Source organism: Anas platyrhynchos, chromosome 1, assembly GCF_047663525.1.
Source record: "Anas platyrhynchos isolate ZD024472 breed Pekin duck chromosome 1, IASCAAS_PekinDuck_T2T, whole genome shotgun sequence".
NCBI classification, from domain to species: domain Eukaryota; kingdom Metazoa; phylum Chordata; class Aves; order Anseriformes; family Anatidae; genus Anas; species Anas platyrhynchos.
In genome coordinates this window covers 152,362,185-152,377,559 of record NC_092587.1, presented here as the reverse complement: position 1 = coordinate 152,377,559, position 15,375 = coordinate 152,362,185, and the positions used below count along the sequence as shown (strand labels likewise).

The window sequence follows — 15,375 nt, the reverse complement described above, 5'->3', positions numbered from 1 at the left end:
AAGCTCTCACAATTTGTAAATGAGATGCCTCTGCATAAAGTGTTAAGAGGAAGCTGTATCTGTGCCCGGCTGTGGAGGAAGAAGAAGCCAGATCCTCAACTGCAAAAACTTCATTTTGGTTCAAGGGAATGAATGGATGAAGCTAGGTCGACTTAATCCATCTAAAGATCTGTATGAAATATTATTATAACTGTGAAACTTAGATTTGTTTCACTATTTCATTTCTGTGTCATTTTGCAATTCTACCCTCCATGCTAGTCATGCAATATTTCATTATTTGGGTTGATTTTTCTTTTTCTTTTTTTTTTTTAATTATTATTATTATATTTTTTTAAAATGCCTCATCCTTTTGACATTTGTCCAACCCAAATTGCCCATGTTTCTGAAGAGATGTTGTCTCTCTGCCTCTATTGGAAAAGGGGCAGATAGCAGTAGGGATGTCAGCTGTGTGCACCAAGACAATGGCTAGCTAATATTCCTCAGATTATCTAAAGATGTGCACATGAAGGCTGAACGCAGAGTTTCTGTATGGTTTCGACTACTGTGAAAGTGTACAAGGCATTTTTCAAATTAATCACTTTTTCATCTGCTGCCTCTGACCTCTTCTGATCTCCACAAAGAACAGCTGTGTTTTAAGATCGCCAGGAGGCCTGGGCAACAAGTTCAAGAAAACACAGTAGGATCACTGCTCTATCGTTTGTGTTGCTGGTCTGGACCAGTGGGCAGAGCACACTACTAAATAAGAATAGTAATGCTGTATAATTGTTTTATTGGTACGGGTGGTTGCATAGGTGAAGTAGGGCAGAGGGTGGCCCTGCACAACACGGCTAATTCCAGTTCTGAAAACATGTGAGTCAGCCTCCCCAGATAATAGGACTGGCTTATGGACATTCCTGAAGTACCTTTTATGATTTTTGGTGTTTTCTTTCTGAATCTCTGCGGCAAACTTGCATCACACTTCTCACATCTTCTTCGCAGTGTCACGGCCTCAAAACTTTTCTTTGGGGAAAAAATCAAAGCAGAGAGTCTCAGGAAATCTCAGTATTTCAGTCCTTAGGTTTAAAAGGAGACCACAAAAGATATTCAGTCTCATAATAAAATTACAGGACACTGCAGTACAACTAGGCTAATATTTCATCTTGCAGCCTCTCCAGTGCCGAGGCAGAATAAGCAAAGGTGGGTGCTGAAACAACCCCTGCTGCCAGCCTGTTTGCACATGTACTGCAGACACGTAATTCCACGCTCCAGGGCTCTAAGTCATGATGAGCAAAATACGTGTGTGTGTGTGTATATATATATATATTTATAATGTAAATTTGAATCTGAATTGGAGTTCACATGAATGTGAAACATGAATGTGAAAGGAGAATCAAACCTGTACATTTGCATAATTTCAAAGTGCCTCTCTACACAAAGCTGAAACTGAAAAGAAAAGAAGCCGAGTCAGCACATAACCTGGCTGTGTGGTTTACAGGCAAGGGGAAATTCTGGTAGGCACCTGAACTGTTGACCCGATGCACAGAAGTAGCATGTTCTGAGCTCTGCCTTCTGCAGGTCGGGTGTTGTTTGGGTCTGCATGTGAATGGGATGAAGTGGATGAGCCTCATGGCATCTCAGAGAGAGGCGCGGAGCTGATGCTGCCTAAGGGCATGCTGGTGAGAAAGCGCTTTAGCCCCCTTAGTCACCTGGACGGGTTCCCAGCGAGAGAGAGAGAGAGAGAGAGAGAGAGAGAGAGAGAGAGAGAGAGAGAGAATTTGATTCTCATTTGCACTCTTTTTACTGCCATTGCCTGTAAAGCTTGTTCTGAGCATGATCTTGGGATCCAAGCAGAGATACCCAGGTGCCCTTTGGTTTCTTTTTGTCACTTGTGGCTTGCTAGCATCCGTGTCTTCAGACTCCTCAGCTTTTCTTCTTTACATAACTCCTGTAAATGCCAACACCTCAAAATCCTTCCTAAAGCAGACATTGCAAGCAAGACAGAGTCCTGATTCAGTCACTCTTGAGCATACTGCTTCCCTTGTGTAAATCCTTCTCTTTTTATGAGTGGTCTATTGAGATTATAATTCCTCTGAAACTGGTCATCCACTGTTTCCAGCATCCATTATAATTATAATTAGGGTTGACGTTAAGTGTCTGAAAGATCTAAACATCGCTGGCTGATGAAAAATGAATTATGAAGAATTTCACCAAACATGTTTTCATGAAGGAAAAGCCTGAACTAACCACTGATTAAAGTTGCTGCTCACCAAATGATAGTGTGGACACTCTTGCTGATGTTTTGTGTGCAAAAATTATTCCGTGTTAGATTATGCTAAACCTCCAGGCAGCTTTTCTTGCAAAATAGGAAAGTCCATGCAGAGGGCAGGTATAGAACTGTTATTAAACTCTAATTGTGCCTCATTCCTATTGCACAAGGGTTTCTCCACAGAGCTGAGCCTGAGGAAAGGCCACTTGACATAGAAGGAGGACGGATGAGGCATTTGCCCCTGGCGCTTTTGTCACACAGCATAGGAGGCCACACCTCCATTTACAGCCTCGTGAATCCACATCATTTAATTAGGCTCCTCTCTTGCCATAAAGCAGTGTGACTGATTGAAAGACTAAATATTTGTGCAAAGAAATTGTGGCAGATCCATCGCAACAGGCAGGTCCCTCGTGCCTGGGAAGCAGGAATATGCAGGAGGAATCAACTGAATCATGAGCACTGTCATAGCAAGGAAGAGATAAAATAATCCCTGCTGGGTCAGAAAACACTTTGGTTGTGAAAGCAGTTCATCTGTCAGCAAGTGTTCCTGGGCATAGAAATGATTTAACAGATAAACTACTTCGTATTTTTGTCATACCATGAATAAAAGTCTGAGTGCTCATTTGTACACTGTGATTTAAGGGAAAAGGGTCAGTTGTCAATAAACCTTTGTAGGAGACAAGAACAGCTGGTGTTGAGTCATCCCCTCAAATAGGTCAAAATCTAGAGTCCCTTTCATTTATTTTTTGGAAAAACATATTTTTTTGTCAATTAAATTGTTATTTGTAAATATATTCAAATGTCCTTAATTTCTAGGGTCCATGGGAAATCAGAGAGGATGCTGACAGAGGGGCCATCATTGCTGCCAAGGCAATGTCAGTACCTGGATTTCAGTAGCATTGTCAGCTGGTTTCTCACACACTGATTTTCCTGCTGGGTTTGAAAGGATACTACACTTCCACCTTTATCTCTGTCCACCGCAAAAAGCTTTCAGATTTTCCCACACTCTAATTAAATTCTTGAAGGTCTTCATTCAGCAGCGAGTGATCTGCTATCCGTTTGGATCTCAGTTCTCTTCTGAAAGGACTAAAACACTCTTATCTTGAACCCAGGCCAATGCCTTATTAATTATGCCTGTGGCTGAGAAGATCATCTTGGCTGTTACTATATCAGCAAGGCAAAATGAGGAAATACAATATGTGATGAAAGACGCTGCTTGATGATTTTCCATCTCGGTAAGGAGTTTCTCAGGCCTCACCCTAAATTCTTACCCGAGGTGGTTGCACGATTTCATTTGTATCAAACGATCCACTTATCGATTTTCTTCCTGGAGCTTCTTTCAGAGAAGGCAGGAGAGAGGTTGTATCCTCTGAGTGTTTAGAAAGCATTAGCCTTTATTTGCAAAGAACTCTGCTACTTCTCTCGCGTTGCTGTTAGCAATCGCCAAAACACTGATGAGTCATCAAGTTCCAGTTCAAAGCCTACACAAATGAGTTTTGAATGATATTAGAATTTGTTCTAGCAGCACAATTAGATCTCTTCCCATTTGCTGCTGGTGTCAGGTAGGGGCTCATCCCATCAGGCTGAAGCTGCTGATGTGCCTTTTCTGCACATGTCATTACTTCTGACTCCGACGGAACAGCCGCTTGATGATCAGTCCAGATGTCCACTAAGCACTTGTTACAACGCAAGCACCAATAATAGACAAATTTATTTCCTAAAACTCTTTTTTTTCTTGTTGCCAGAGCAGTGCCATGACCTCCAAACACCTCCTTGGTTTAGCTCAGGGACTGTGAGTCACCAAACACGGGCTGGGAGGGTTGCAGTGATGTACGTGCACACACACCATATTTATTGACAAACACGTCCCAAGAAAAGCTGCTTAGCTGCATATAATTGGAGGGTTCAGGCACGTGTTGCCCACACACACACACACAAACTCGGCAGGTCCTGTAACACCAGGATTTTCAGAGGTACACCTTCATAACCTTTGTGGAGCACACAGGTACTCGTGACACAGGACAGCCTGGCTAGGTAATAGAGATCAGAAAAAAACTTGCCTGAACTTACAGAAGAAGAGTCTAAAGATACCAGGAATCTGGAGTTCTTCAGGATAATTCACCAGCTCTTCTTTCACTATTTTTTTTAACCTAATTTCCTCTATTTTTAAATTTTTTTTTTCTTTTAGCCATCGTTCCACTGTGCACACACCACCTGGGCTCGAGCCCACTGCTGTTATCATTTTTGCCAACCACCTTTGCCGTGTCTCGTCCCCGGAGCTTTTTATGGGCTCTTCCTCCGTCAGTAGCACATTTAAGACCTGACAAGTTGTGTAACTCCAACTGTGCCTCTGTTTTTCCCCTCATCTCTTGCTCCACCCCGTGCTAATTCCTCGCATTCCACTCAGCCTTCTCTTATGACCACTCCCTTCTCTCTCTCTCTTTTTTTTTTTTTTCCCCTCTCCATTTAATATCTTCTTCCGTGCCATTACCCCACACGCACAACAAACACAGCCTCCCACTTCATGTTAACTATGCATCCTCCCGCTCCTGTTTCAAAACAAACCCGAAATGCTGCAGAGCCCATCTGTGCCGTGAATCATCCCAGCTATAACAAGCACTTTCCATCTGCCTCAGCTCAGCCTTGCACTCGCTGCAGTTTTAAAGTTCAAAGTGCACCATTCATCTCCAAACTCCACTGGGACCAATGGCACCCTCTCTGTTGAATTCTTTGACTCAGGCTATAAAATGTACCAGATACGTTTTTTGCTGCATTTTTTCCCCCACTTTACAGTGTAATTTACTGACACATCCTAAGTGTTGCATAAAATGCAGGTTCTTGAGTATTAAGCCCCAAATTCCCAGGGGAATTGCTCCAAATTGGTGCTTTTTCTGGACATACTGTTTATCTTTTTACATTGTGACCCTCAGAGGTGAAAGCAGTTTACCTACAAGTAAGCACTGGGTTTTGCATGACATCAAAGTACAGCCTAGGAAGCCAAGGCTTAATTTTTGCCCACAGATCTACATGTTGCCAGCGAGAGCACTGATGCTGAGTTGAGCCCACAAGCTGCTTCTCCTGCATACACACACAGGTGCTCACTCACACTGACTGGATAATGGGTTCAAATCATTAGTTATTGAGCCCCAACCATGCGATTGTGGAAGGACTAAGCTGCGTTGAAGTTTGGAATCAAAGACATAGGAAAAGGACTGAAAGCACTTACCTTTCAATATGCTCTCACATATAAAATTAATCAATTAAGCGTCTTGTCTGGCATTCTTGAATTAAACCAGTATTTGTACTAATATGTATATATATTGTTACCTATATGATATGATTTGTAAATATATACTAACTGATATATATAATCATGGGCCAGACATCTTCTGACTGAATAAATGTTGCAGCAAATGCATATTGTATATATACGAATGAGTTTATTGCCTTCACACTTTTATTTTTCTTCTACACGAGAAGCTTGCTATCAACGTTTACAGCAGCAACAAAGCAAGACAATAAACTTGAGTGTTGATATGAGCTGATTTTGTATCCGATGATGACTTCCTAGCTTGATTATGGTGCAAAAAATGCACTAGTGCAAGCAGTCGAGCAGCTGTCGGATCAGTGTCCCAGCAGGTGAGCCCTCGCTCAGGCTCAGTCCCTCTTCCTCAGGCTGCTGTCCCTCCTGCTGCAAGATCCACAACAGATGTGTGTCATCGCAGAGAAGATGAATGTTGGGTTTTGTGCTCCCTTTCAGGCAAGGCCTTTTAATTCCTCCTCCCCCTATCAATTTCCGACCGTCGTCTCGTTTCCTTTTGGTGCTGACGAGCGAGCATCTCTGAGTCACTCCTCTGGGCCCCGTCCGGGAGCCGAGACGTGAAATCAAGGCTCTTCGGGCAAGGCTTCAGGGAACACACAAACACGTCTGGGAAGCTTCATTACCCAGACGTTTGGGGTTTTACTTCCAAGATTATGACGGCTTGAAATTTCAGCACTTGTTTCTCCGGTTTAACATCCCGCTGAATTCTTTCCTGGTGGCTTAGTGTAAAACCGCCTTGAATTTTTGTGTGCGTGCGCGCCTGGTAACTGGAAAATAGCATCATCTCCCCCTCGTGGTGTGGGGAGAGGCCTCAGCTGGAAGAGAAAAAGCCCAAAATGGCAGCGTAGCTGAATGCAGGCCAAGGAAATCACCGTCACGCCAGGAAAGATTGCTTGGCCCCAGCTGGTGATGTCTGCTGCAAGCGGCCTCACGAACAGAGCTCTGTGGTGACACCCCAGCTTGGTCTGGATTTTGCTTTCAATTGCTCCTATATTTGGGGTTAGAGCAGAGGTAATCCTGTGTTAGACATCTCACTGGCACGATGGGGTTACTAGCAGGAGGCAGAAAACAGCCCATGTTGGAACAAGTATATAACACAGCAGCAAGAATAATTGTAATAAGCCATATTTCTTGTGGTTCTAATAATTTTGCTGAATTTAAATTGGATTCATCAATACACTGATTTTTCTTACAACAGTTCATCTTTCAAGAAGTTTATTATTATTATTATTATTATTATTATTATTATTATTATTATTATTATTATTATTATTATTATTATTATTATTTTCTGACTGATTGCAATTTAAAGGCTCTAGCTGGGCAAAATTTTATACTTTCATACGACACAGATTTTTCTTTTCCATCAAACTTGTCCATTGTTAACATTTTTAGAGAAAAAAAAGAAACTCAGGAATGTCTGTTTCCTGGAGGCATACTGACTTCTACTGTAAGTATCATGCAAGTACATTTCTGGGGTGAACATCCTTTAACTTTGAACGAGCTCTTCTAAGGGATCATTGTATGTCAGTAAAATTACATGAACACAAACATCCTTTGCTATGGGTAATTGCAGCTGGGGGAAAAAAGACCTCATGTGCCAGTTGAAATAAATACAGACAAAGTAATGATACTGGGGAGAATTTCTTAAGGCTTTATTGTCCCTTTGAATCCATTAGTAGGGTTATGCTACCAGCCCGATAACATCGTGATGTGGGTGGCCACATATTCCCTCAAACACAGATTTGGCTCTGAGCGTAAATGTGGGAGTTTAATAACCTTTACACCGTGGGGAGATACACAGAACGTGATAAGTGCATGTGGATGTGGAGCAAGAGGAGGAAGGTGTCTGGGAAATATTGATAGGTATCAGGGAGGAAAAAAAAGATCCATTAAATAGCCTGGTATTTTTTTTTAATCTAATTTTCCTAACAGTCAATTTCAACACAGCCACACCAGCAGGCAGCAATGTAAGCTGTTTTCTGCATTTTAAAGGCTATTTTTTGCTATCCCCGAGAGTTAGTTGTCTTGGGTAATTTAGCATGTACTCCGCATCACAAAGCTAATATTTGACATAAATTCAATCTGAAAAAGATGACTAGTGCGTGGTCTCTAGTGTGCATGAAAGGGTACAGGTTGCTATACATAATTTGATTTATGCTATAGAGTGCTGTATGTAATATTTTGCTCTTCTAATAAATTCCTTAATTGGGTCTCCTCTGCACTATGCTTAAATCTCATCATTTCATTGATGCTTACTGATCTTTCCCAGTTTTCCGCGTGGTAAATTAATGCCCTTCAGCTGAATGAGCTAAAATCCAGTGGCAGCTGCTCAGCCAAGGGCAGTTGGACGAGTGTATTTGCCATACTTGCAAGAATTAAGTCTCACCTAAGTCAAGTAAAACACTAACATGGAATATTAAAGAAAAGCTGCGATCTAAGTCAAAAATTAAGAAACACCAAAATCAATTTGTCTATTTTTTTTTTCCTAAGATGTTTGCATTAAGATCTGTTTCCTGGTTATGCTACCATATGCTCTTGTTTTTTTTTTTCACAGTCTTCTTTGAAATAAGAAGCCTGGTTCCTGTGACAGAGGCTGTAAGGATGACATATTTGAGGGAGTGTTTGACTGGTGTTCAAAGACAAAGCTCTCTGATCAGATGCTTGGTGCTGCCCCTTAACGCAGAGATGCCAATATCTGTGTGTGTGATGTTTCAGTGCTTAGGAATTGCATGACCAGCTACTAAACTAAAAGTGATGGTTAAGAGTTGGTGTAAAACTGCCTGTGTGTTATGTTCAGCCCACAAAGATAAAACGTGAGGAAGAAAGCAAGGCTGCATCCACAAGTCCAATTAAGCACTTGTTCTCAAACTATTTTTCCTGTGCTTGCAGCATGCATCCCTGCAGGATGCACTGCACCACTGTTGTCTCACCCACGTTCAGAGGGCATGGCGTAAATCTAGAAAGGAGCAGATGCAGCACATTCCTGGCCATTTGCTGGGACTAAATTGGGATAATTGGTGGTTAAGGTGGTTAAGGCTGAGCGGGACCTAGCAATGAAGGAGACATGAAAAGGCCCTGGCTGCAGATGGAGGTGAGCAATGCAAGGAGCAGGAAGCTGTGGCTGCTGGTGGCCACCAGCTGGTGACTTGTCTCTGCTCCAAGTAAGCCAGTCCCATAAATGCTCTGTACTGTGACTGCCTCCCATTCTGGGGTTCTGGCTGAAAAACAAGATGGTGATGTTTGAATTGTGTTTGAGTTATTGAAGCAACAGTTACACACATATTACTATAACTAGACACTGATATGGAGCTCAGTTTTAACCCTGTGTTTGGAGTTTTGCAAATCATCTCACTGAAATAGCTAAGTCCATGGAAAGTAGAAAATGTTTGAGCACTCTAAATTTTTGTAATAATGTGATGCAAAATCAATTGACAATATCAGAGAAAAAATAATATTCTTGCCATTTTTTTCCACTGGCTTTCTTTCCTTTACTTTGCACACCCCTCAAGAGATACCTAAAAGTTCCTTCACTAGCCACTCTCAGTCTCCTCACGCTAATTCTAAGCCTACCAGCTGTACATGGAAAGAACTCATCTAGAAAATGTTCTGTATCTTCTACCTATCATAAAACAAACAAACAAACAAACAACAGTGTAATATGATGAACCCTGTACAGTTTAAGAGAACAGCATATCTGCTGCGCTACAAAGCCTTATTCACTTCTGAGGGAGAGAAATTCTCTAATCCTGGAAAGGCACAGGACCAATCAGTCTGATTTCAGCCCAGTGAATCTCTCTACCTTCTGCCTTTCCTCCTATTCTCATGCAAGCTGCTATCAGCAAGCTGTGCTGCCACACACGTCTCCCTTACAGGGGATGGATGGTGCACAGCCTTCTTCTTTACATTCTTCTGCGGCTGAAGACAAGGGTTGGAAACTGTAAGAAGTTATGGAAATCATTAAGGTTAACACTTGTTTATTTCCAGGTATCTGCTAATATTGCTGGTAGTTGTAATAGCTGCATGTGCTACTATGAATGCCACAGAAAACCCCAGACATCAAGGAGACACACGGACCATCACCTGTGAACCCGCAGAGTCCTGATAGCACTAAGTCAAGACAGCAAATTCCTGAGTGAGGTGTTACATTTCCATCCTGTTCTGCCCTGCCGCTATCCTTCATTCTTTATGGCAGGGGAGCATCTGACTCTCAGAGATTAATTAGTAATTAAGAGTTGGTTCAAAAACACTGCAAGTTCAGAGGGAAAAAAAAAAAAAAAAAAAAAAAATGGCAAGCTAATCACATTAGAAAACAGTTAGATATATAAATTCCAGTCTGTTGGGATTTTTTTTCCTTTGAGTAGGAAATTTAAATAAGTTTCTTTTGAACACACCTAACTGACCCCACTGACTAGATGTAATAAACAAATGCAGATATTTAAGCTGACATTTGAGCAGTGTCAAAGCCTTCTAAGCTTGTTCTAAGTAGATTAGCAGATAAGTGCTAGCTTTCCTATTCTGGGATATGTTCCAAGGCAAACATGAAGACGGACGATTTCATTTAACTCCAGAGTGGACAACACTTTATGTTTAAATAATGCAAATATTTTTCATAATTCTTATGACAAGCTATCAGCTGGCACTGCTGATGTAAATTGCTCTCTCCTTTAATGAAGTCTCTGGTTGCCGCTGTGTCTGAAGGCAAAAACTACATTTCCTTTACTGTTCAATCAGAATGTGAAAGTCTAATTATTAGCTCTGGGTATGCAGTTTTCTCAAAAACACACAGCGTATCTCATCTGATCTAATCTGAGACAAACTCACTTAATAAATCTTCTTTGAAACAGGGATATTAGATATTAGACCTTTGGATATTTCATAGATTCAGTAATATGTTTGCAGGCTTACATAAAATAGTGGCAAATAAATCCAGAGCCAGCTTCCAATATCCCAGCAGTATCGACAAATCTGCATATACGTATTTTAGTATGTTGTTTGGAGAAGCTTGCCAGCTACTGCCACTCATTCAGTTTTGTTGTATCTGTCAAGGATAACAAGTCCAAAGAGCTGCTTTCAAAATAGCAATTAAGGATTTGCCCAAATGCATCCTTACTCAGCAAAATACGTGCTTGAGTCTCTTGGATGCTCAGTGGTTCTGACTTCCATCTCATACTAGTGCTGAACGTTGCAGAGAAGAATCTTTCAAATATGATTACCTTGTGGGAACATAAATCACGGGAAATCTTCGAAGCTGAGGCTCACGGCTGAGTGTGCTAGATGGGACTTTCAGGCTCTCAGTTCTGCTGAGTGCACAAACTTCATCCTGTTTCTTCCCGACACTCACATCTGTGACTCAAGCAGAGCAGAGCATCATCACCTCTCGAGTGCCTAGTATGATTTATTTCAGTAAACTCTGACTTCTACATGGACTTGAAAATGTCAGTGAAATTTAGTGCCCTGATAATTTCAGCCATATTATACCAAATCTGAATGAAATCAGAGGTGGATTTTGGCTCACCCTATCTTGTTGATATCTATGTATGAGCTAGGTTTCTAACATACCGGTACAGCCAGAGGCCATCTGTTCACGAGTTGCTGGACTCTAGGGAGCAATTATTTTCATCCCAAAATAGACCTCATCTGAAAAGCTCTCTGGTCTCCACTGAATGTACAGACTACACCTCCATTAGCTCTAATGAGCATGTACGCATGGCTCCTGTGTAGACTCTTACCTTGTGGACTCCCAAAGATGGGGTGAGCCAGGTCTCCCCTCAGGTCTCAAAATTTTCTGAAGCGTAAGGAGTCAGGCGTTCTCCAAGTAATTACAGATTTCAATTTTAAATCGTCTTTAGAAAGATGACAGTAATTACATACTATATACCTGGACTAACATGTTTCACATCTGTATAGCTCTACCTGCAATGCCTGAGTGCTGGCTGTGCACTCTGACGAGACCAGTGAAGAGTAGCTGCCCCTCAAACCCCATGCAAACAGGGTGGCCTTCTTCTGCGGCCTCGAGGCATGCCGAGATGCACCTTGTGGTCTGCCCTACACACACGCCTTGTGAATTAGTCTGCTTCTGTGCCGCAGCTTGATTACAATAATGTATTTGGCCTGGTTTGGTTACTGTACGTTCTCCTTTCACAAAATGGAAGAGATATAAAGGGGGTGAGGCTCTGGGGCTGGCAGCACAGGAAGGACATGGGCTTGTTGGAGCAAGTCCACAGGAGGACCACGAGGGTGCTCAGAGGGCTGGAGCATCTCTCCTACAAAGACAGATGGAGGGAGTTGAGATTGTTCAGCCTGGAGAAGGCTCTGTGGAGACCTTATAGAGGCCTCCCAGTACCTACAGGGGGCTACCAGAAAGCTGGGGAGGGACTCTTTGTCAGGGAGTGTAGGAATAGGACAAGGAGGAATGGCTTAAAACTAAAAGAGGGGAGATTTAGATTAAATATAAGGAGAAAATTCTTTAAACTTCTTTTAACTGGGTCCAAGGACACTGAGGCCCTGGAGTGTGTCCAGAGAAGGGCTACGAAGCTGGTGAAGGGCCTGGAGCACAAGGCCTGTGAGGAGCGGCTGAGGGAACTGGGGGTGTTTGGTCTGGAGGAGGCTCAGGGGAGACCTCATTGCTCTCAGTAATTAGTGACAGGACCAGAGGGAATGGCCTCAAGTTGCTCCAGGGGAGGTTCAGGCTGACAATGAGAAGACATTTCTGCTCAGAAAGAGCAGGCAGGCACTGGGACGGGTTGCCCAGGGAGGTGGTGGAGTCAGCGTCCCTGGGGGCGTTCAAGGAAAGGCTGGATGTGGTGCTTGGGGACATGGCTTAGTGGGTGACACTGGTGGTAGGGGATGGTTGGACCAGGTGATCTTGGAGGGCTTTCCCAACCCTAACGATCCTGTGATTTGGCTGTGAGGGCGGTGAGGCACAGGCTGCCCAGAGAAGCTGTGGGTGCCCCATCCCTGGAGGTGCTCACGGCCAGGCTGGATGGGGCTGTGGGCAGCCTGGGCTGGTGGGAGGTGTCCCTGCCATGAGGGGCACCCCAAACCCGGGCACCCCAAACCCACCCCAGCGCCCTCCTCCGGCCATGCACACGCTGCCCACACGCTGCTCCCCCCCCCCCCCAAATCCTCCTCCTCCTCGTCTCCCTCCCGGCGGTCCCGACAGGGGGCGCCGGCCGCTGTGTGTCGGCGGCGTTTGTCCCCTGGCGGCCGCCTTAGCCGCGAGTCCCGGGGCCGGCCGCGGCTCCGGGGGCTCTGCCCGGCCTGCGGGGCGCCGCGGGGCCGGGCCGGGCCGGGCTGTGCCGGGCAGTGCCGGGCAGAGCCGAGCCGCCGCCATGTTCTCCAGCACCGGCTCCAACGGGCTGTGTGAGTACCGGCACCGCCGGGGGGCCGGGCCGGGCTGCGGCCGGGCTGGGGCCGGGCTGCACGGCGTTTCTTGCAGGGGAGGGGACATGGGGTCGGGTGGGGTGTGGAATCGTCTTATAGATGGTTCTGGCTTTTGTTATGTGACAAAATGTGTTGGAAGGGATGGCTGAACTTTGGTGGACTGATGCTGCTGAGCGGTGGGCTGATTGTAGGAAACGGATGAGGAAGGCAGCGGAGCTCCCTTTTATCACTTTTTAACATTTCTGGGTGCAAATCTTTGGCTGCATGCATGGACAAGACCTTGAGTGCTAGTGAGTGAATCAGAAACTGGAGGATTTTCAGTATTTTGATTCCATCAGTAAAAGGAATTCAGCTTTGTATCTGCATGTGCAGACTACCAGGAAGCTGCATTCCCAGATTTCTAGACCAATGCTGCCAGGCTCACTTCATCTGAATGCTCCTTGATTTTGTATCATAAGGGGGCCTGAACAGACGACTATTGACCTAACAATAAGTCAGTATTAACAGTCTGTCAATGGACAGAGCAATTCTAGCGTTCTAGTTCAATTCTAGCAATTCACGTCCTGGCTCCAGAGTTCAGGGAGGTGAATGATGGCATCAGCACCCAGAGAGCATTTGGAGCATGCGAGTGCTTCGTCACAGATTCGGATTCACTTTCAAGCTTGACCACTTGTGACGAAATGAGACTTTCTCATAACAACGCTTGAGCAACTGGAGCTGCGTGGCGAAGCCCTTGACCCCGTCCATGCGCTTTCTAAGGAAACGTCTCGTGATTTGGAGCAGTGTGGTTACGATGAGTTCTTTTTTAAAGTGTCTCTCTAGTGTTTGAGATCCTTTCAGTGCCCTTTAAAGTCACGTGTGTAAATAGAGGGGTTCTTGAAAAATGCCACAGGAGACCTATAAAAGTAAACCCTTCCTGCACGCAGGTGGGCCAGCTCAGACGAGTAGGTCCTTACTGGGGCTGCTTTGCCGAATTGCTAACAGGCAGTACCAGGTACAGCAGATGACTGTGCTGGGAGCCGCTGACACCCACACACACGATTTTGGTTGAGGAGTTGTAAAAATAGACAGAACTGGTGCGTGCTACAGCTATGAGAGGTGGAAATTGGGAAACGAGAGAGCACCATTTAAAGGGACAAGGACTCTTTGCCCTCGGTAGAGGAAGCTGCTCTGGCTGTCTGAAATACTGAAGGAACTGGCACGCCCTGGGAAGAAAATATCTCAGCGTGTGCTTTTACCTCTCTGACCCTCGTGGCGCAATGCTGGCAGTGTGCTGAGTGTCCCCGAGGCACGAGCTGCTCCTCTGCTTGCGTAACCTGCAGGACTGAAGGGTGCTGTGAGCAGGCATCAGGGAAATAATGCGGGACAGCAGCTGGTGCTCTGTGGTACGGCTGAAGGAAGGATTTGTCGCAGCATCATCCAGGTTGGAAGAGACCTCCAAGATCATCGAGCCCAACCTCTGACCTAACACTAATAGTCCTCCACTAAACCACATCACTAAGCTCTACATCTAAACATCTTTTAAAGACCTCCAGGGATGGCGACTCCACCACTTCCCAGGGCAGCCTACCTGTTGAACGTATCAGGCTCGTGTGCACGACAACATTAGGCAGTACAATACCATCTGGGAAAACAAATGGGCTTGGACATCAGCCTGCTACAGCGTGCCGTGGTTCGAAACGCTGGCTCCAGCCCTGGGAACAGTGCAGCCACACGAGATCAGCGAGCCAGCCGCTGCATGCCGCAAAGATGTGGCTGTGGTGCTGCTGCTGCACAGCCAGCTCATGTCAGGCTCGCCTGGGGATCTCCGCAGCCTTGTGGTGCAGCCATACCTGACGTTTCCGACAGCGTGTGCTAATAGTAGTATGGTAATCGGCGCTGCGGGTGGGAGGAAGAGGAGGCTGCTCGGCTAGATGAATGTTTTGGTTAACTTCAACCTGTTTCACTTTCTATTTTTTTCAAACGTTCCTTTTAAAAAACACGGTTTTCTTTTTTTTTTTTTCTTTTCTTTTCTTAGCTGCTGTAGTTTGTGACCTAGGATACAGCCAGCAGCTACTTAAGCAGCAGATGTGTAGGTAACTGGTTTGATTACAGGCTTACCTGCATCTTGTCATAATAGATTTGTCGTAATAGGTTTCAACACGATCACAGTTGGTTTCTTTACGGACTTTCTTCCTGCCAAATGCACTTCCTCTGCAAGACTGAAATCCTTTGGTCTTGGGGACTTTTATGCCTTGACCAAGAGTATAGGCTAGTTTTCTCTTGTCCTCTTAAGTGTATGTACTAACATGACTCACCCCACAACCTCTGCATTAAGTTTATAAGCTTTGGATGAGAAGTCATCCCTGCAGCCACACTTCTTGCTGTGCTGGCTTGCAGGCACCACAATGATGAGCCACCAGAGCACGGTGTGAAGCGACAG

At 44.7% G+C, this 15,375-nt stretch overlaps 1 protein-coding gene across 1 annotated transcript in view; it reads left to right on the top strand.

Moving 5' to 3' along the window:
- The first annotated feature begins 12,762 nt into the window (after positions 1-12,762).
- The window catches only part of UBAC2 (UBA domain containing 2), an 86,534-nt gene continuing 83,921 nt past the window's right edge, over positions 12,763-15,375 (top strand). Inside the window, exon 1 of the mRNA XM_027443585.3 lies at positions 12,763-12,932. Within this exon, the coding sequence (XP_027299386.1) occupies positions 12,902-12,932 (31 nt within the window). The 5' untranslated portion in view covers positions 12,763-12,901. The remainder of the gene's footprint in view (positions 12,933-15,375) is intronic.